General features: G+C 46.7%; 1 protein-coding gene across 2 annotated transcripts in view; it reads left to right on the top strand.

Annotated features, from left to right (window-relative positions):
• Nucleotides 1–21,985, top strand: part of ALK (ALK receptor tyrosine kinase) — a 729,733-nt gene that overhangs the window by 662,147 nt on the left and 45,601 nt on the right. For both annotated transcript variants that reach the window (XM_029231576.1, XM_029231577.1), the window contains exon 13: nt 15,510–15,672. In XM_029231576.1, coding sequence (XP_029087409.1) covers nt 15,510–15,672 — 163 coding nt within the window. The remainder of the gene's footprint in view (nt 1–15,509; nt 15,673–21,985) is intronic.

Here is a 21,985-nt window from a genome sequence, read left to right on the forward strand (position 1 = left end):
TTTTTGCTTAAACAGAGCACATAGGCATCTTCACTAACATTCAAAACAGCACACCAGGCGTACAATGCACCTCCGCACATGTAAGAAAGCTGATCATTGCAGCTAATTTGCGTCTCTCCGTGCACCCCAACCTTCGTGGGTGCACGTGAAAGGCACTTCTGTCGGCACCCATTCAACTGCGGGGAGCCCCTCTTTGAGAGCTGCGCCGGCACGGGGCTGTAGATATAATCCTTGGCACCCGTTCGGGCACTGGCCGTTTCCCTGCTCAGCTGGCCTGCTGTTTAACCATGTGCTGCGCGTTCTCTCTTATCCACTGATTTTAGATTATCACCTATTTATAGCCAGAGTACTAGTGATAACGCATGAAGCACCAGCTCTAACAAGGCTCGTGGGCCCCCAGTCACTGCGGCAGGCTCGTCGCCCTCCAATTAGGACGTCACTCTTCGTTTGGGTGCAGCTCCCTTCCCCAGGAGCTAGCGCGGCTGTGCTCCAGGGAGAGAGGTAGCTTGGAACTAATTCGTGACTCACAATCCCTGTTACTCATGTTAACAAGTCCCCCCCAGAGCAAGAGGCTTTGCAAGCCGGGGAGCCAGTCAGCATCCCCAGGAGGTGGCCGACACCAAGGCCGAGGGGCTGCTTGGTGGCCGAGGGAGAGACAGCACTTCTGCAGGGACCCGGTGACGGTGACAGGGAGGAACTGAAGGCTGGATAAGAAGCCACGCTCCCTGAGCAGAGCACCCACTGGCAGCAGAGCTTCACGGGTTCGCAGACGGCCCCCTTCCCTCTGCACGCCCGTCTCCAGCTATTAAGCACACTCGGCGTCTCTTACGTGATCCTTACAGGCTCTCCCCACCAGTCCCCCGGGAGAGACATCACGGTCCAGCTCCCAGCCCTGCCACCGACTTAAAGCCACTCACTTCCCCTTTCTGTGCCTTTGTTTCCTCACATCCAGAAAAGTGGCGCTTATATTGTTAGGGCTTCCATCTCATAGGTTTGAGGAAAGGATCACATAAGTGAATCGGTGTCAAGGGCTTAGGGAGGTGCTTGACCCCAAGTGAGCTACATGAGCTGTCGTTATTCTCCCCATTTTAGAACTGGGGAGACAGGATCAGAAAGGTTATGCGGCTTACCTCACCGATCAGCTGTGGAGCCAGGGCTCCCACTCCAGCCGGCTCACCCCAAAGTCCTCCCGCTCTAGCCCCATGCCCGCTAGGAGCAATCCCAGATACCACCCAGCTGCTGACCGCGGTTAGGGAGAAGCTCTCGCTACATCCAGACTGGCTACATCCACCTTCTCCTTCCACGAGGAGATTCAGCTCAGCATTCAACACAGAAAACCTCATTGCTTTCTAGCTAATGTGTTCACAATTCCCTGAATCTCTCTCCTAGAAAAAAAAAAAAATCACATCGAGCCGAGTTTAATTTAACAGGCCTGTGCTGGTGCCTGCCCCGTGCCCTGTCCTGTGCTGGGTGCCCTGGGGCCTGCAGCTGGGAACAAGCCAAAGTGCCCCTCATGGAAAATGTACCACCCAGAGCGGGGTCCACATAAGCCTGACATGAAGCCACTGTTACCCCAGTACAAGGGAGTCTCTGCATCCCTTTTCAGGTGTCCAATTCTGATCACAGCTGGAATTAGGACAGGGGCCCCCACTCCCCGGCTCTGCCTTTATCCTGCCCTGGATGGTGAAAGGGTCTCCATCCAAGACTGGTGCATTGCAAATTATGCTGAACTGATCATCATTTTTGAAAAGAAATTCAGTGTCCTTTGAGAAAGCAAGGAATCAACAGTGTACTTCATAACTGCCCGAGCCTGGGCCCCACTGGAAAAATAGCGCAGCAGCATCCAGCTCTGGCAGACTCAAAAACGCTTCACGAACCTCCAGTCTAATACGACGTGCTGGTTGGCATTATGGCGAAGCTGCAGACAAAATGCCTTCACGCCATGCCGTGGTTCCTCTCAGTAGCAGAGAGGACCCATTGCCTTTCTCTCTCCTGGCTGGCCTGAGAAAACATGTTGTTTTTCCCATTTGTTTTAGTGAAAGATTACATAAGTGAGAGACAATAAATGCCCTGGGAACTCTGAGCTCAGCACGCCTTGATTAAGATCATTTAGCTCCAAGACTAACAGGACGCAAAGGCCCCTCCATCAGTGCAGGTGCGTTAAGCACTTGTTATTTGGGAAGTCCGCTTTTAATTATCGTCCTTCTCTCAGACTTGCTTGTTCTGCCTGCAAAATAACCCTGCAGCCCCTTGGAGCCTATTCAGCTCTTTGCTTGTTACAGCAAAGCTTCAGTGATCCTGGACAGAGAGGTTTTTTTAAATTTATCTGGACCCAGAGCCGGACAGTGGAACTAGGGGGAGAAAGGCTGAAATGCTAACTCTAGATCCCAAAAGGCGGTTCCTCCCTGCTTGCCCCTACATTGCCAAGAGGAAAAGGAACAAGAGGTGGAATCACCTTAGCCATCACTGAGTCAGGGAGAAGAGAGAGGGCACAGGGAATAAATGGGCCCACCAGCGCCCTCCACACTGGGTGCTTACCAAGAAGATGAGGCCAAAGAAAGCATTGGCTTCTGGGGAGGGCTTTGGGGTATACAGATACGTATCTATTGCTTTGTAATGAACTACCATAAAAATATAGTGGCTTAAAACAACACACATTTGTTATATCAGTTTCTGTGGGTCAAGAAACCAGGCACAGCTTAGCTGGGTCCTCTGCTTCATAGTTTCTCATAAGCTTGCATAAGATGTTAGCCAGGGCTGGGTCTCATCTGAAAGCTCAATTGGGGAACGAATTACTCCCAAGCTCACATGGTTGTTGGCAATTCCTGGAGAAGCTAATGATGAGAAAGAGAAAGAGAGACAGAGACAGAGAAATAGGGAGTCTACTAGCAAGATGGAAGTTACAATCTTATGTAACATAGTCATGAATATAACATCCTGTCACCTTTGTCACATTCTGTTGGTTAGAAGCAACTCACAGGTCTCGCCCACACTCAAAGGGAAGGGATTATGCAAGGGTGTGGCTACCAGGAGGTAGAGATCACTGGGGCCACCTGACAGCCTACCTGCAGTGGCTTTTGTGTGTCAACCAATCACCGGGAAGCTTTGAGAGCTCATTGTGGATTCTGATGGGCAGGATTCCCGGCAGCAATCTCAAGCCTCTCTGTTCAACATTCCACAGACACTTAAATATTCGCTAAGTACCTACTGAGTGCCAGTCCATAGCAGAATGGAAAATGGATCAACAAAGAATTCTAGAGACCGTGGTTCCAGCTGCGGGACTTCAGGAGAGTCAAACATTCTGAGCCCCAGTTTTTTCTTTATTCATAAAGTAGTGATAATAATTACCTGCCACAGTTCTTTTTCAGAGCTGGCTATTGTAGTGAGCAAATGAGATCATTTGCTTTGAAAGGTACAAAAGAATATGCTAATATAAAATGTGTGATATTATTATTAACATTATTAAACTACATAACAGAAAAGACTGAGCCAGTTCACTTGTCCCTCATATGTTGCCTTCTATACACTTTCAGTGTATTTATAATCCTCCTTCACCACCTATGAGCTGTGCACTCTTTTATTTGTATATAAGTATGTGTTCTGGGCACTCCTTAATTTTTTTGCGGAAGTTTCAAGCACATTCTAGTTTTTGCCCTCTTAAAGCTAACTGTCTTAAGAAAAAAGGGGGCAGTATTTTGCATGTTGGGTCCTTTTGTTCAATCAATTCCCCCAACCCAGCTGATCATCAATTTGTAGGTTAAACCCTCAAACTCCACTTGGGGGAAATATGTGACTTGAGTAAGGACATAGAAGATTGCCCCCCAAAAGGCCCACTCATCAGTATAAATTGAAAGAGTGTTTCTAGTCTTTTAAAGCTTGTCAAGATCTCAGAAATAATGGGGACTTCAGGACTTTCTCCGGGGAGAGCTTTTCAAACAAGTCCCAGGTGGTTGGATCTGAGAGGCCCGATTTGGTTTTTATAGTGAGTATTGACATTGACTTCATAATAATGTGAGAGTATATTTTATTCTTTTCATTGTTATTTTTTATTGAGTGACTGACAGACTCAATGATCCAGTTCTGGGATTAATGTTCACAAGTAAGGAAAATAACGTACAGCTTGGGCTTCTTCAGCAACCCAGCTGAAAGTCAGAAAAACTCCTGGGCCTCAGAAGAGCTCCCTGAAAAAGAGGAGTATTTCTTTTCCTTCACCCAGATTTATGACTTGGAGCCTACTAGCTAGACCATTCAGTCTATCAGCTGATTGGCTCCCTCAACCATGGGGCCAGTGGCGTGTCCACACTGCTAAGGAGCAGTGTGTTTCCTTAGAGACACTGCAGGGCTCCCTGCCTCTCAGTTATGTGGGTGTGGGTGTGCGAGCATGAGTGTGTGCTGGTGTGTGTGCGAGTGTGTGAAGGTGTGTGCCGGCTCCTTGGGAGCCTACCCCCTCTCTGCTGTGCAGTCACGAGTAAGACAAAATTTGCCTTTCGACACATCCATTTGTACCACCAGAACGCCTCTGGTCCACTCCATCCTATGACGTTCTAACCCTAATACAAGAACTCCAAAGGGTCAAAGGTGCTTCCTTTGAAGCATGCACAGTACCCACAGCATGTGTGAGCTCTCTCTTCTAACCCCTCAGGTGGGTTTGGCGGCTGGCGTTTGGCCTACTCTCTTTTTTCTATTTTTTTTTCTCATTTTTTTTTTTTTGTTTTTCGTTTAACAAAGGTTTATTAACTATTTTCTGTGTGACTGGCACTGTTTTAGGTCCTGGAGACAAACAGTGAACAAAATTGGCTAAGCTTCACTCTTGTAAAGTTTGCACGCTAGAGGGAAAAACAGGAAACAAGTGTACAGGTGATATAGTTTCAGATAGTGATGTGTTATGAAGAAAATAAAGCAAGTTAATGGGACAGAGATGACAGTGGCAGAGCATGTGTGCTATAACGATGGGTGTTAAGGGAGAAAACTCAAGGTTTCGTCAGCTGTGCCTCAGAGCAGAACCGGGATAATACTATTTGTTACTATCGTCAAGACCCCACTTTTTATTCCTGGGCTGGCGTGGCTTGGGGAATCTCTGAGGCCCCTCTACAACGTAACTACTGCTCTCATAAACTCTAGAGGCCTTGACCATGAAGTGTGTGGACACAGAACAGAGCGTGGTAGAGAAGGGGGAGCACACCTGGGCTGAGCAGGCTGGGCGGAGGGAGTGTCCCAGACACCTGCTCTCCTCCAAGGAAGGCAGGCTGAAGGCCACACACAGTTTCTAAAGAAGCATTGGAAACCCGGTCCCAATCCAGTCTGGCATTGCTGTTGGAGCGAGAGCAGCAGGACTCTCTTGGTCAGTGGTGTTTTCTTTGCCAGTTGGGAGGAGATCTGTATTCTAGGAAGGCTCCATCCACATTACGTCTGATCCAGCCAATGTCCAGCAGCCCAAGGAAGTGTCCAGTCCAATAACAAAAATTACTATATAGATGACTGCTGATGTTGGTTTGGGGGCCCTATACATGACTAGTCTCATTAGTTCAATGCCTGATGATGTCAAGACTCACATCTCTGTGATCTTTTTTTTTTTTTTTGGCGGTACGCGGGCCTCTCACTGCTGCGGCCTCTCCCGTTGCAGAGCACAGGCTCCGGACGCGCAGGCTCAGCGGCCATGGCTCACGGGCCCAGCCGCTCTGCAGCACGTGGGATCTTTCCGGACCGAGGCACGAACCCGTGTCCCCTGCATCGGCAGGCAGACTCTCAACCACTGCACCACCAGGGAAGCCCCTCTCTGTGATCTTTTTGGCCTTTTCCTCATGCTTGTTGCCTCATGGCCACTGCATCTCCAGGCACCATGACTGCCCTCAAGCAGGAATAAGAGAGACTTGCCTCTTCCCTTCTCTTCTCTAGTATAACATAGTTTGTCTTCTGTCTTTGGTCCACCATTTGGTCCTACTTGCTCCCCCACTACTTCCCTTTCTGCCCTGGACATTTGGATTCCCCCCTTTTCATGTGTCCCTGTTCTCCAATTCATCTTAGAAGGTCCGGGATCCTGACCCAGAAGTCAGGACATTTGTTTTTCTAGCTCCTAAGCACTTGGCCACTCGGGCTGCCTGCACCTCCATCTGCCCATCTGTCAGAGGTGTTACAGTCCCAAGGCCTTGTAAGGATTTCACCCTTCATGATTTAGAACCAAACAATAAGCAAGGACTAGTAAGAATAAAGCAGGGAGGGGTGCTGGCCTCCCACACTGTTGCCTCTCTCCCAGGAGCCAGTGGACCTTACAACAGGAGGTACCAGACCAGGGTTTTCTCTCCCAGGTCTGTGGACAAGAGCAGATGAGGGCAGAAATCAATGACCCTTCAGGCCTCAGTGTGGCAAGGCTGGTATTTGAACCGCTGCTACTTGCCACTTAAGCCTCAGAACCAAATCCATTACGTGTGATCCCCAGATGGGTGAGTCTGCAGCACCCGTCTCAATGTCAAATACTTTATTAACACAACTCTGGCCTGAAGCCAACTTGGGAATAACCAAATTAGCCCTGAGGCCTCCCTTAACTTAATTTTTACAGCTCTGCTTTCAGGATAGTGTCTTTCCTGTGACCTTTCCGCTCTCACGTGTTACTCACTTTCCCTCAGGGAGCAGGGGGTGGCTGAGAACACAACACAGACGCCATCACAGGAGCCATTAAAAACTGCCTCAGATTGCCAGGCGTCAGAGCTGTTTAGGGTAATTCAGTCCTGAAAGCAGCTTTTATCTCAACAGCCCAGATTTGCTGCCCTATTGATGGGGAGCCGGCTTGTTCAGAGGTTCCTCTTCGGGAAGGGATGTCTGCCTCCCAGCAGAGAGGGATGTGGGCCTCTGGTCTTTGTTCCTCAGGAGACCTCAGCTTTTACAGGCATCCTGCCCATCTAGAGGAACTGCGTGAGGGTCTAGGGAGACAAAGATGTAAAAGTGAAGAAGAGATTATATGTGTGAGCACGTCTGGTACAAAAGACAGAGCTGTTATTATAATTATTATTGTTACCCCCTCCTAACTTCTCATCATCAAAATAGAACAAGAGAGAAATGACCAGAAAGCTACGCATGAGTAAACGAGGTGTGTGTGTGTGTGTGTGTGTGTGTGTGTGTGTGTAGACGCAAACAAATTCAGTCTGAGAAACAAAGTAGAACAACAAGGAAAATTCATCAACTGAAAACTGTTGTAGAAAGAGTAAATGTGATGTTCCCCTTCTCACTTAGTCTCTGTAACCACAGGCCATTTCTTTAACTTTTCTACATGGTTGCCTATCTTATGAGATAAACGTAACAGTTCTTCCCCCTTCCCTATCTACTGACCTAACATGGTTTTAAGAAACTAAACTAACTGGAGGATGGAGGTGCACCATCCATGTACTGTAATTAAGTACATTGAAATTGAGGGACTAAAGATTCCCAGTCTTGTTGGTTCAGAATCACAGCAGCATCCTTTTATCTGAGGATAGAAGATACTTCTAGTACCTTCCACCATCCACCAAATATAAGTACCAAAATATAAATACATTCCAAAACTCTGAAATAAAGGTGTTTTGTAACTAGCTGCCCCTCAGTCTGATGCACAGAGAGGTATAGGGCCCTTCTCATGCCCTCACCCAACATTAGGTACCAAATAAGGTTAATCAGAGAACATCCTGAACCACTGAGAAAGCATATCCGACAGTAGAGAGAGAGGACCGTGAGTTAATATAAAATATTTATATCTGCAGCCATTTAGTAAAGGGTCAAATAGCCCTAAACAACTTAAGTCCAAGTGGCACTATCAAGAGGAAGTTAAATTATACTGAGTGGGCTGTATCCAAAAAAAGGGCAGAATATGGTGTAACAGCAAGTTCTAGGCCATGGTCAGTGGGGATGTCCCTGAGGTGAAGTCTGAAAAGCCCTGCAGTCTCAGGCGTAGAGATACAGGTGAGGGGCCCCACCAGAGAGATGGGATAAAGGAGCTAATCATAGCAGACGATGTCAAGTGGTTCCTAAATTTAAAAAAATGTTAAGGATTCTGGGAAGATGGCAGTGATGCCAGCAACAGCATAGTTTTTTTATCTCTCTGAATCCCTATGCAAAAATCAAGGAAACTTGTATCAAAACTGAAAACCCATGTATATTTACAACAAAAAATTTTTTGCAAATATATTCCCCTCCAACCCCAAAATACAAGTGAGTGAAGACAGAGCACCAACAACCATAAGACCTGCATAGTATCAGCATCTGAACAAGGGAAGGAGAAGAAAGGCTAGCTTACAAACCTGAGAACAGGAGAACCCCCAAATAGCTGACAGGTATTTGCTAGAAATGACAGACAATCTGAAAATAGCTACTGAAACTAGGAGAGTTCTTCCCCAACCCAGTGGTGTGTGAGAGCCAGGGGCCTTTGGTAAGATCTGAAGGAGCTAGAAGAGTCTGGCCACTGAGCATCCTTTCCGGGAAATGACCCACACTGAGAAGAACTTTCTAGGACTGGAATCAATATTGACTAGGATAGGGATAATAGAGACCACAAAAAGAGAAGATAGCCAGATTCAAGTGGGGGAAAGAAATAGAGCCAGAAACGTCGGAAAGCAAACTGCCATAGTTTTTAACACTATATGAAAATTTAAAAAGAGTAAAGGGAGCTGTGTAAAGTTAGAAAAGCTCCTGAATCCTAAAAGTTGTAGCAAATTAATTTTATGTTAAAATGCATAAGTTTCAAGATCGAACCCCATCCAAATTACAATAAGAATTTTAAAAGAGCAGAGAGGACAGAATAACCTCCCTACAGAAAAATGAAAGCATACCAGAAAGACAGGCCCGCAGAGGAGATGACAATTGTAAGCTATTTCAAAATGAGTTAACAGACAAGAAAACAATGAAAATAACATAAATCATTATTATAAAAATCAGAAGCTAGATGGTAGAACTCTCTAAAGAATTTGAAATAAAAGGAAAAAATAATTTCAGAAATGAAGACTAAATTAGAAGGTATGCAAAAGCAAATAAACAACAGTTAATGCCTTATGAGAAATAGAAGGTGAAAAGAGAAACTTTTTTAAAATCAAAAAGATGATACACATCAAAGAGAGGCAAAGAAGATCGAACACACAGATAACAAGAGTGCCTGAAAAAAGAAAACCAAAGAAGGGAGACAAAACAAATGTTTAAAGATATAATTCAAGAAAAATGTTCTTATTGAAACTACTTATTAAAAGAGCGTATCTGTATATCTGAGAATACTGACTCATATTGAGCAATACCAAAGTATCAGTATATTATAGTAGAATTGCTGTACCTTAAGGAAAAAAAAAAATACTGTGGGCACCTAAGCAAAAACAGCTAATGATTTATTAGAGAATGAAATTTGGGTTATCATCAGAGTTTTTGACAGCAATACTTTATACCAGAAGAAAATGGAGTAATATATTTAATATACTCAAAAGGAAAATATATTATCAACATTCAGGAACTCAAGGAATATTGCTCCTATGAGCCCCTCCTAAGGAATCTACTTGAAAACAAACTTCAAACAACCACAGTAACTAGAGATCTATCCACGTGATTGATATGGGCATTAAGCATACACTACTTACAGACTAACTAAAGGTTAAAGAGGAAAGAGTAGTATATGTAATGGCAATGTGCCCAAGCAATGTAGATAATGTTCAGCTTCAAGAAATTTTAGGAGAATAGAGAGCACATATACCAAAAAAAATGTTTTTACAGATCTCAGTTTTTCTATTGACTATGGTATAGTAGTAGTATTGTTACTCTGATACTATTGTGTGTATAATGGAGGATAAAGTGAATGAGTAATTACAGAATATTCTAATTCCATTATCACCTTTGTTCTTGAAAACCAAGACTCTCAGTGTGGAAAAAGAAATACAGATGTAATATAGAAGAGGATAAATTAAAAACCCTGTAGTCCTGAATTTGATTTGGAACTGTCAGTGTGAACTCATGGGTGTTTTGTCATATAAATGTGTGCGTGTGTGTGCGTATTTATACTGATATACATATGCATACAACATGTATATTTCCTAGCTCTGTCCACTGAAGAAGCCTAGAAACAATCACCAACCCAGTAGCAATAAGTGTCTGTAGCACCCAGATTTTATACTTAAAAAACCTTTTTTCACTAAAAGAAACCAAAGCTTTTGAAAAAATGGCTGAGCCCAGGTCTGGGGAAGGAACATTTCATCATACCAGATAGCAAGGAAGCAAAAGAACTCAGGAAGCTACCACTGACCAAAAATGTGACAATTTGAGCTTCTAAGGAATAATAATTATGATTAATTAAAACTCAAAATATGTTTAAATTCATGTATTCATAATGATATGCAAACAACTAATTAGTCAACTTCAGAGGATGATACAGGACCAATTCATTACCTTGAACACTGCAAATAAGGAGATGGAATTGAGCATTTATCCTGCCTTTCCTATATGAACTATACCACTGGGTAACAACATAGTAGGTGAGAGGAAGCATCTCTTTATAAATATATGTCAACTAATAAATAAGGGGAAAAGTATATAATTTGAATATCATTATTTTGCAACTCCCAATAAATAAACGAACCTAGGCATTAAGCTTCAACAACTGTTAACATCAAAAAAAGACAGCAATAATCAGACCTTGATCTTGTATCTAGAAGGGGATGCTACTCCATTGTTTAAAGAGTTGAAATATTTTAACCTCACAATGGCAACGATATGTATATTGCTTTCATTTTGCCCTAATAAGGAGAACAACTTATTAATTTTCACCATGTACTCACAAGAAGGGCTACTTTCTCCAATTTATAATAAAGAATAGTGTCATATACATTTATGGATGGTGAATGATTATATTTACTTGGATTTTTGGTCATTATTTTGCTTAACAAGATCTACAGTGGCCATCAAAATGGTTCAATATGCCACAGCTCCCATGAAGTTCAGCTCAGTCAACAGATATGGATAAAATTGAGCTCCATGGATCAGAATAAAAATGGTATGTAAGATCCACGAGAGCCATTGAGCACTCTTCTGTGGCACAACCAGGTAGGCCTTTGATGAGAGGCAGATCCTTATTGTGATTAATAATGATAGTTGAGAACTTATTTCCCTTTGTATCACGTTTTATTTCTTTGCATTCAGTTGAGCAGATGAGATGGCTTAGCAACAGTAAGAAAACCAGCACGGTCACTACCTAGCCTATTTTTTTAACATTGTGCTGTGTATTACTAATTGATTTGTTTCTTCTTGGAGGGGGCTGCAATATACTTAAAATGAAACCCAGTGCTTAATGGATTTTTCTTTCCTCAGCTGTCTATAACCAATCAGTATTTTGATGTTTGTGGGTTCTTTGTACAATATAGCTGTGAGTATTAAACTAGGTTTCCAGTGGGTGGTATAATTAAGAACAAGATAAAGCAGTTCTTGTCTTTTCTCTCTCATAAATGAGTTTTAATACAATAGTTGTTTCTTTGTTTGTTTTTTAAGTAAGAGAAGAGGAAAGAGCTGGGTTTCCTCCCTCGCCTGCTCCCAATCCAGGCTCCTCCTTGGGGGCCATTTAATCCTCCTACAGCTCCACAGAGCCTCAGGGATCAGTGTAGACTCTCAGCTGGGGAAATGTGAGGACCCTTGAACTCTCAGACTGGCAACTTGGCGTCAAGCTCACCTCACTGCTGGTCTCACTGTGACCTTGATCTTCTCTTTAAAAAGCAAGATTTTCCCTTGTTGCTTATCACCCAGTCCCTCTCATATGTCTGCTTGCTGATCTTGTAAACATTCCAGTTACCAGATTCCCTTTTGACACCCCCTGGCTCCCCGTGGCCTCTCGGGGGGCCAGAGTCCTGACACTGAGCACCTGTTTTCCCTGGTTTGCACCCATGACCCCCTAAAGTGCACCCTCTGCTAGGCTAAGCTACTGTGGGACTTTCTGAGGCTGAGGGTCTACCTACCACATACCCTGACCAGACTCCTCTCCCCTCATGGTGGCCTGCCTACTCTCTGGTCCTGAGCAAACTTGGTCGGGTTTAACTGAGCTCTGGGCTCATAGATTTAAAAAGGGGGAAAAAAAAAAAACCAGACTTGCAGAAGGGTTCCATGAGGATTTCATGGTGACTGTAGCACCTTTTCAAGTCTTGAACTTAAACTCAGAAGATCTATGTTTAACTCCTAGCTTGACTGATTATCCACTCTGTTTACAGCAGGCTGGCTCTCCTGGAAAAGTTGTCATATAATGCGAATATTGTCCTCCCTCCACCGTGGCCCCAACCTAGTATCTACTAATCTGAATCTTCAGGGCCCTGGAATCTGTATTTTTAAAGGTCCTTAGGTGGTTTGGGAACCACTGAATTCAGATATCTCCAAGGTCCCATCTTGCTGTGGCATTCTGTGATGTCTATGAGATTCCAAACAGAATGAGCAAAGAGAACCGACAGGATGAAGCTTTAGTAAGACAAGCCCCCACACATCAGAAGCAGGACAGCCCTTCACAATGGGCAATAAACTCAGAGAATCCATACCCCCAAGAAGTGCTGCTGGTGGGACACAGAAATTAATTCCAAACAACTTTGGGCAGATTTATGAGAGACAGAGCCATCCAAGGGAGCAGGGAGGACCACCATGCCTCGAAGGCTGTGGGAGCAACAGAATTCCAGCTAGGTGAATCATGGGTTTGACCTGGGATGGCAAATCCTCTATTCCCATGGAATCTACTTTAGAAAGAATTCCCGCTCTGGACCTCTCCATCAGCAGTTGCTGAAAATGAAAACAGAATTTTGTGCATAGAAACCACCTGAGACTAATATATGTCCACTGAGTTGGGAAAATATCGGTCCCCTTATTGAGAAACAGCCCCTAGAGTCCCTTCTTTATGGACTGGGGAACATAAATCTTGAGATTGGGTGTCTCTGCTTCCTTACAGTCAAAAACTGAGCAGGAAGTTACACACTTTTTAAACTATATTCACTATGCGTCTCTAATGCAGAATGTTGACCTAAGCACTTTGCTTAGGTCATCATTTAATACTCCACAGCATGTCTAAGTACTAGGTGTTATTACCTCCACTTGTTCAGATTAAGAAATTGAGGCTCAGAGAGGATGTAGAGTTTACCCCAGTTCTCGTATCTCATCAGAGGTAAAATCCAATGAGAAAATTTGGCCCATCTGGATCCAAAGCCCATTCCCCTCTTCCTACCCCATCAGATGCCCAGCTTGGCCAAGAAGTAGAAGCCCACCCTCTCTGGGAACATCTCAGAACCTTCAGAGCAATGTTAAGCGAGGCTGAAGTTAGAAGAGGGTCCTGCTGAAGGACTTGCTCCGGTAGGGTGCCGAGCCCACGCCTTCCTTGAATTGTCTTCCTCAGCACACTCTTCAGGGGAAAAAAGAACATATTTATATTTATGGCTAAATTCTTTAATTTCCAGGACTGAACTAACTAAGTGAACCATCATGCTTGTGCCCCAGATTGATAAGGCTGCCCCCAAACCCAGGCTGCTCGCTATAGGCACAGAATGAACCTGCAGAATAGGCTTCAAGGAGCTAGAGAGCACGGGGAGGAGTGTACTTTTTAACTTCTTTTCTGAGCTGTTCTTTTTTCCCTGCTCCTATTGTCATCCCCAACTCACCGAGTTTAAATTCCTAGGTGCTGTTGGCGGAGGGATCCATACACACAGAAACCCTGTCCGCATTTCCCATTGTCAGGAACAGCACCAGCCTTGGGTGCAGGCAGGTGTCAGCGACACAGCTCACATTTTTAGAGTTTTGGACTTCACAATGACCTTTCATACCCCTCGCTTTCTTTAATCCTCATGGCAACCCAGCCCCTTTCACAGACAATGGAACACGATCAAGGTCCCATAATCAACAATGATGAAGCTGCTCCCAAACTCAGATGTTCGTGCTGATTTCAAAGCCTGAATCCTTTCTGCTTCTCCCCTGTGGCACAGCTCACACATGTGATTTGAACACTGGAGAGGGTGAAAGGACATCTGGCCAAGACAGCTCTGCTGAAATGCCTCCAGTAAAGAGTTAGTCCTTTGAATTAACAGGTTACCCCTTATAATACAAATAGATGAGAAAATTAACAATCAGCCATTCACACCAAAGATGAATGGATTCATCACCTTCTTGCCCTTGAAACAACCTTCAGAAACCAAATAGAAACCAACATCTTCATTCGAAAAAATGAAGCCAAGAAAGGTATTGAGTGCTCAGTATTGAGTAGCTGTATGCATGAGAACCCCAACTAGAGCTTCGGTCTCCCGACCTCAGCTCTGGGGCAGTGTCACAAAAGCCCACCACAGCCAGCCTGGTTTTCAGATTATCAAGACTGCCCAGTGTAATCTCAATCTGATTGCTAATAATTAGCAACCCAAATTAACCTTTCATTTTTGCATCAAGTTAGCTGAAAGTCATCAAAAGAATTTTATGCTTCAGCAAACAAAACTATATACACCCAAATTAATTTTTTCATAATTTTATGTAGGTAGAGTTCGACTTAATCACTTTAAAGGGAAATAACTTCTTCAATCTTATAATGAGATTTTTGTATTTTAACTAAAAGTGATTTATCAAGAGCACATTTTTTTGGAAGTTTTTATAGGTTGTAAACATGTTAAAATTCCTGCCAGGATGAAATCTGACAATTCCCCAAGGTCCAGCCAGGCTCAAAGATAGAAAGTTTGGAAGGAATGGCCCAGTGGCAGTGGAGGGGTGGGGATGTGCTGGGTGTTCCTGAGGCACCCCCAGAAGGCCACCTAAGAGCATTGGGTGCTCCGGGTGAGGACAGAGCACCAGGAAGCGGTGAGGGGCTTGGAAAAGGACGTGCACCAAAGGCAGATGTGACCTGTTTCCCATTTTTTACACTCTCTGTTACATAGCCTGAGAGCTGCTTCTAATGCATTTCCAAACACAACCAATGTGGGGGAGGAGGTCACGGAGCTGACTCTGTGTCCACTTTACTCTTCTGATCTTCTCCAAGCTAAGAAGATCCTATATGCAGATATCAAACTTTCGGAAGCGGGTTAGATCCAGTCACAATAGCACAGATTGAGCACCTGTTCTTTGCCCAGCACTGTGCTGGACTCAATGAGAAACCAGGAGAGGACCTGGCCACTGCCCACCTGTCTCACCTGAGAGGGGTCGTCTCTCCCTCCTCAGAACCTTCACAGTGCAGTGTTAGCCAGACCCTCTTGAGGCTCTTTTTCTGTTACTGTCCTGTCTTGTTGCATCCCTTTGGGTCTCCCTTTAGTAGGCTGTAAGCTTATTTAGGCCAGGCTCCAAGTCTGCTCCATTTGTGTCTCTCCCTCAGTATCTGTCTGGCCCAGGGCCTGGCACACAGTAGATCTTCAACAGAAGTTTCCAGTTCAGATGACTGATTACTGTTCCTTGCACCGACATGGGTGCCATCTTGGAACGTGGGTTTGGCCTCATGGAGCGGACAGCTCAGAGGCAGCAGAGGGAGACCCACGGAGGAGGGAGGGCCAGGCCAAGTGAGTGATCGCCTTTCCTCTTGTGTGCAGTTCACTGGCTGTTCACCACATGCGGGGCCAGTGGGCCCCACGGCCCGACGCAGGCCCAGTGCAACAATGCCTACCGGAACTCCAACCTGAGCGTGGTGGTGGGGAGCGAGGGCCCCCTGAAGGGCATCCAGACCTGGAAGGTGCCAGCCACCGACACCTACAGGTGGGTATGGGGGAGGGGGAGGGCAAGGGGCAGATCCACCCTCCTGAAGAGGACTGGGGTCCTGCCGTTGGGTGCATGCCTGCTCTCCTGGGGTGCCCGGGCAGGCCAAGGCTCCGAGGCCACAGACTCTGGCCCACATTGGAGTGTAAGGGCTGGAGATGGGGAGATTTGGGATAATGGAGTATGGCAAGAAAAGAAGCTGTGTCCTCTGTCCTCAAGGAGCCCAGCCTCATTTGTGGAGATGATATGCATGCATGCACCAGCTTCAGAACATTCTTTAGCTTTATTAATAACTATAATTATAGTGAGCTGTTCTTTGAACTTCATGCTGTTTAAATGAAGCAATGAATGTCAAAATGTTTGGGAGACAAAAGTATGATACACTTGCAAGATGATTTCTTATGCTTGAGCCTCCTTTCCTGGGCCTTCATTGTTTGCACGTGAAGCAACTATTCTGGAACTCTTATCCCAGGCCCAACCCCACAGTGTTCCACCAGAGCCAGGCCAGGCTGGAGGGAGGCCCGACTCCAACGGGCACTCAGCTAAGCGAAGCTAACGGCAAGGCCTAGACCAGTGGCTCCTAACCTTGAGCGGGCATCGGAGTGACAGGAAGGCCAGTTAAAACAGAGATTGCTGGTTCCACTTGCAGAGTATATGATTTTATAGGTCTGGAGTGGGGTCCAAGAATATGAATTTTTTTTTCATGCTAAACATTTTTACATTAATGAAGCAAATATGACAAAACACTGACATTTATTGGATGCAGGTTGAGGAGGGAGACGCCAGTGGTACTCACTGTACTCATGGTATCCATCCATATTCATTCATTCACCGAGAATCTGAATTTCTAGCAAGTTCCCAGATGACGCCAATGCAGCTGCTGGGTTAACCACAGCACATGCTGTCATCCTCGCTCAGCTCGATGCTGTGGGCAAGGCCAGTGCTGCAGTCCTCATTTTACAGTTGAGAAAACGGACGCTCAGAGCGTCAGGAGCTTCCCACGGCCACGTGGTCAAGAAATGGCCTCCAAGCCCAGACTTCGGAGGCGCAGCTCTGCAGAGGTTCCTCCCACCGCAGACGGCTGGGCTGTGTAAACAGGAAGCATCGTAATTTTGCTGTCATTTGTGTGCAGATGCCCCCTAGAGGCTGAACACAGTGGGAAGTGAGGTGCTTCCCCTCCCGCGGCCCCCAACCCCCGGCACATCCTCAGACCCCTGGGAAGGAAAGGGGCTTCTCAGGTTGCCCTGTTTTCCGCACATTCCCACCCCTGGGACTTCAGTGTAAATGCGTTCCAGGGAAAGCCCTGAGTGCTTTTTAAATGACATTCTGGGCAGGAATGCAATAACAAGGCTTGACTGCAATCAGATTAGCTGCTCCAGGTCCCACACATCCCTCGTAAATGGCCAAAGGCCTCCAGCTACCCTTGGCCACGCCATACTGAGCAGGCTGGGCCTCCCCTTCCGACCTGGCTGAATTTCCAGGGGTCATCCACTGTCCTAGAGAGAAGGGGATGCATGTCTGTTGAGGACCCACTAGGTATTCCTCCTCCTTTTCACAATGAGGTAGATGTTATTACTATTGTTTTTATCCATATTCCCTTGTTTCCGTATGAAGAAACGTGTCAGAAAGCTTAGCAATAGATCTAAGGCCACTCAGTCAGTGACAAAGCTGGAATTTGAACCCAGGACCCTCAGTCTCAAAGTCTGTTGGTTCTTTCCATTAAAACTCCCACTCAGGAAACAGGAAATGGAAGGGGGCATAGGAATCATGCAGCACCCACCTCCAGGAAGCCTCCAGAAATGAGAGCCTGGGAGGGGAGGCCCCACCGCCTGAAGGGATAGTGGCCAGCCCAGCCCTTGGTGCAGATCCCCACATACAAAAAGCAACGTGAAGAAGAAAGCAGAGGAGCTGTAAGGCAGACAGAGACCTCAACACTTACCCCCAGCAAAACCCATTGTCCCATCCCTGCCCAGGGTGACTCCCAGGCTAGACTGGCTCGAAGTCCTCTGCGACTTATGCAGGTCCTCTTGAGCTGCGTTCCTCCTGAGATAGTGTGAATCAGACCCACTTCCAAACTCGGGTGGGTTATTTAATCTGAGACTCTGTTTCCCCACCTGTAAAAGGCGAAGGTTGGGGGTTGCTAACACCTGCCCAGTTGGTTGCAAAGATCACGTACAAGTGCCTCGCACATGCCCTGCACGTGGCAGGTGCTCCCCAGCCCAGGTGACGGCAGCGAAATCCCCTGGAGTGGTGTCAGGCAGTGGCCAGACAGCATTTCCAGGAACAGCCGTAGTTCCTGACTTCTCTGCTTCCAAGGACTTTTTTTCTGACTTCTTCAGATAGGTCCTGCCTTTTGAAAGGTTTTGCCTGCCAAACTACACTTATTAAGTAATAATTCATTTTCCTATTTTCTATTAATCACAGCCACATCTAAGTCTAGCCAGGTTTCTGATCTGTGTAAATTGCCACGGTGTAACCACCCGTGTTGCTACAAGCCCAGCCCAAATCAGAGAACTGTTTCCGTTTCTCTCTTTGGAATATGGAGACTAGCTCCCAGCCCCCAGCACTGCCCGCTGAACACTCAGAAACACGCGCAGGAGCCGTTTTTCTGTTGAAGCAGGACACTTCGAAGTGCCCACATTTGTAAAGGGGACTTCTGATCAGGACTTTTTTGAACTGGCCTGAGAAGCACCATATCAAAATGGAAGAATCAAAACCAAAACATGTTGCCTTTGGGTTTTTGTTGTTGCTGTTGACTCCTTGTTTTTTAACCCAACAAAGACTTACAGATATTCCTGACCCTCACCTCATCCTTGACCCTGGATGAGGCTTGAGACTTGGACAATAATGTCTACTGGTCACATAACATCGCATCAAAGAAGCAGACCATTTAATGATTTGCTATACAGACCACATCGAAATGTCCCCAAGTCAGAATATCCAGGTTGAGAAGTCAGGTGCCCTTTTTCTGGAAGATATTTTCTCCATATTAACTAATTCTTATTTAGTAAGTGCAGTTCGTCTAGTGAGACAAACGTAGGACACACAGGAGGATGGATGTAAAAGGTTCTTGAGAACAGAAAGGTTGGAATCATTCCTTAGGGAGTCCATCTATTCCTGGAAGAGTGTGGCACTCAGCTAGTTCTGCCTGGCTGCAGCTTGAGGCCTGGCACGATTATTGCTACAGTCAAGGTCTCTACCTACTGATCAGAGAGGTGAGGGAAAGCGAGCTATACTTATCAAGCACCCACTGTGTGCCACAGTGAGACGTCATTGCCTGGGGCTTGCTCAGGGATGCATACAGGTAAAAAAAGAAAAAAAGAAAGAAAAAAATCTTTTTTTAAATTAATTTTTATTGGAGTATAGTTGATTTACAATGTTGTGTTACTTTCTGCTGTACAGCAAAGTGAATCCGTTATACGTATACATATATCCGCTCTTTGTTAGATTCTTTTCCCATATAGGTCATTACGGAGTACTGAGTAGAGTTCCCTGTGCTATACAGTAAGTTCTTATTAGTTATCTATTTTATATATAGTAATGAAAACACCTCCACTCTTAATTAACTGGTCATTTACCCGGTGTTCCTCTCCCATCTTCTACACCTTTGTCTACTACCACGAAGAGGGAGAGGAAGGACAGGCCAGGAAGGAGACAGGTGGGATGTGCCAGGCTAAGGTGGGGCTTTAGGGGCAAAACCTAAATCTCCATCTCCTCCCCACACACGCACACACTGCTTTCCTGCCCTGGGCTTCCCCTTCCCCTGGATTTGCCACTTCCTCTGTCAGAACAGGACAGGTGTCCATACCTGCTCCCCTCCTGCTTTGCACATCTCAGCGGACCATATTAAGCACCTATTAGGACACTATGCCTATATAAAGAGGTGCAAGATCCAGTTTCTGCCCAAGAGGAGCCCCAGTCAGCGGTAGATGTAGGAACAAAGCATTTCAGTGTGATGTAGAAAGTACTGCAATGGAGGCTTACACACAGCCCTGTGTCAGAGGCCAGGGGAAGGGCCTGAGTTCATGGATGGCTTCCACAGGGAGACAGAAGCCTGAGTTAAGTCTTGAAGGTGATAGAGTTGTCTACGAAGACGAGGGGAGGGCCTTCCCGATGGAAGGAGCCCCTGGGGCCAGCCAGGGCCTGCAGGAGCTGAAGCAGGACCTGGCCCTGAGGCTGGAGCCTCACCTCCCGAACACGTTCAGCTCCTTCTGGTGCCAGCGTGATGGTGGTGGTGAGAGAAGCAAGTGGGGAGGCAGGGAAAACAGAGGGAAGGCTGGTGAGGTCATGCAGGCAAGAGTCACATGGGGCTAAACCAGGGCAGGGGAAACATGGTGGGAGAGGCCGAAATGTTTGGGAGGTAGAATCGGCATGACTGGAGGACTGGGTGGGTGGGATGGGAGCGGGAGGGACACCTGATCTGGGAGATTTCCAAGGCTTGGTTCTGAGCGCCCATGGAGGAGGGCAGCTAAGGTGGATCAGAGCAGGAGCGTGGATTGTGGGGTGTGTGCTGGGGCAGGAGCCTCAGCCTCCGCCTAAAATGGAGACACACACTGACTGAGTTCGGCTCCAAGGCCCGGGGGGATTTAGTGTGTGACACCCCGCGCAGGGCCAGTCGCATGCAGATGTCAGCCAGCCAGCCTCTCGCTGTCCTGACTTCTTCCCCTCTTCATCCTTCCCTCCCTCCGCCCAGCCCACCTGCCTGTTCTCCTGCCTCTCCAGGGTTCCATATCCTTCCCTGTCCCCCTCCTCCCCCAGCTTCCCACGTACACACACAAATACGCACACGCACACGCACGCGCACGTGCCCACGTGCACACAGATCGTCTGTAAAAACTTTGGTCAAGCACAGCCCACAGCTCCTCATGACAGTTCTCACATGTTTCACGTGTTCCTCAGACATCACGTACAAGAGGTCTCAGATCCCAGCTGGAGCCAGCGAAGCCCACCAGCCAACCTGGGCCACAGCTGTCCCTGACGGCCTCCATCACTGACACTAGTTGCCTCGCCTGGCTCCACAGACCAGCACGTGCAGCTGGATGACACCGTCATTCAAATCCACAAGGAGCCATGGAGCACCTGCTGCCCGCCCGGCTCTGAGCCGGGGTGGTGCGGTGCAAGGGGCCTCCGGTTGTCTGCCAGGCACTGAATAGATGCTGCAGGGCTTGTAGAGAGGACTGAGCCCCTGGAGCCTTGCAGTCTTTGCAAAGGCCACAGGGCGGAAGAGTTCAATAACAGTCCACAATGCCGATAAAGTTCTAAACAATTGTAGAAGAGAGTCACAAGTCATGATTCATTGCCAGAGCAGTTGTGCAGGTAGCCATAGCCACGAAGAGCACAGAGCAGGGAAAGTGGAGGGAGGGGGGCAGCATTGAGCAAACATCCATGAGCCGCAGGCAGAATGAAGTTTGGGTTCAACTTCTGACACACTGTGTGACCTTGAAAGTGTGCTGCCCCTCCTCTACAAGGGCCTCATCTGTCGATGGAGGGGTTGGAGAGAGAGGTCACTGACATCTTTTCCAGCTCTGATATTCCTGGGTCAGGAAGGTGGTAGGGAACCAGTGGACCATGAGTCTTACTCATTGGTGCAAAACTGGAATGGAACTGGGGCAGCAAGGAGCACATGCCTCCACCGCTGACCCCTGGGGGTGTCGCCTGATGGCTCGCGTGACCCATCTGGATCATACGACTATGTACCTGCACAGAGCTCTCTCCCTGACCAAGCCCTGCACATACCCAACGTCTCCTGTGCTCTCACAGCAGCCCTGGAGGCAGGATGGATACGCAGGGCGGACCTAACTATTCTGATTTCACAGAGGAGGAAACCAAGACACAGAGGATGGGAGGGACTCACTCAAGGTCCCACTGGGTGTTAGAGGCAGAGCCCAGAGCAGGTGTGGAAGAGAAATGAGGTGCTTCCTGCTTCCCCAGGTGGGGTCCTCTCACTCCTTCCCGCCCTCCACCGCCCCCAGCAGCCCCACCAAGTGTGCCGCCGACACCGCCATCACGCCGCCCACCAGCTGTGCTCTCCTTTCAGGATCCAGCAGGCAGCCACTTTGATTTGCGGCTAATTCTTTATTTTAAGAAGATTCACAACTCAATTACATCAGGTAACAATAGCTCACAGTCAATAATACAAAACGCAAACCCAATAAACATCCATTCTGACTAGGGGACGTGGATTTAGATGAAGACAAACAAAAAAATTACAGCATCAGCTCGTTGAGAACAGTATCCTGTAACTTCCAGTACATTGGAATCACTGCGAGGCATTTGCCCCACTTGAGTGGCAAGTATTTTAATTTGTTGTCAT

The sequence above is a fragment of the Monodon monoceros genome, unplaced genomic scaffold (assembly GCF_005190385.1).
Source record: "Monodon monoceros isolate NGI ecotype Baffin Bay Population unplaced genomic scaffold, NGI_Narwhal_1 Super_Scaffold_19, whole genome shotgun sequence".
In the NCBI taxonomy this organism is placed as follows: domain Eukaryota; kingdom Metazoa; phylum Chordata; class Mammalia; order Artiodactyla; family Monodontidae; genus Monodon; species Monodon monoceros.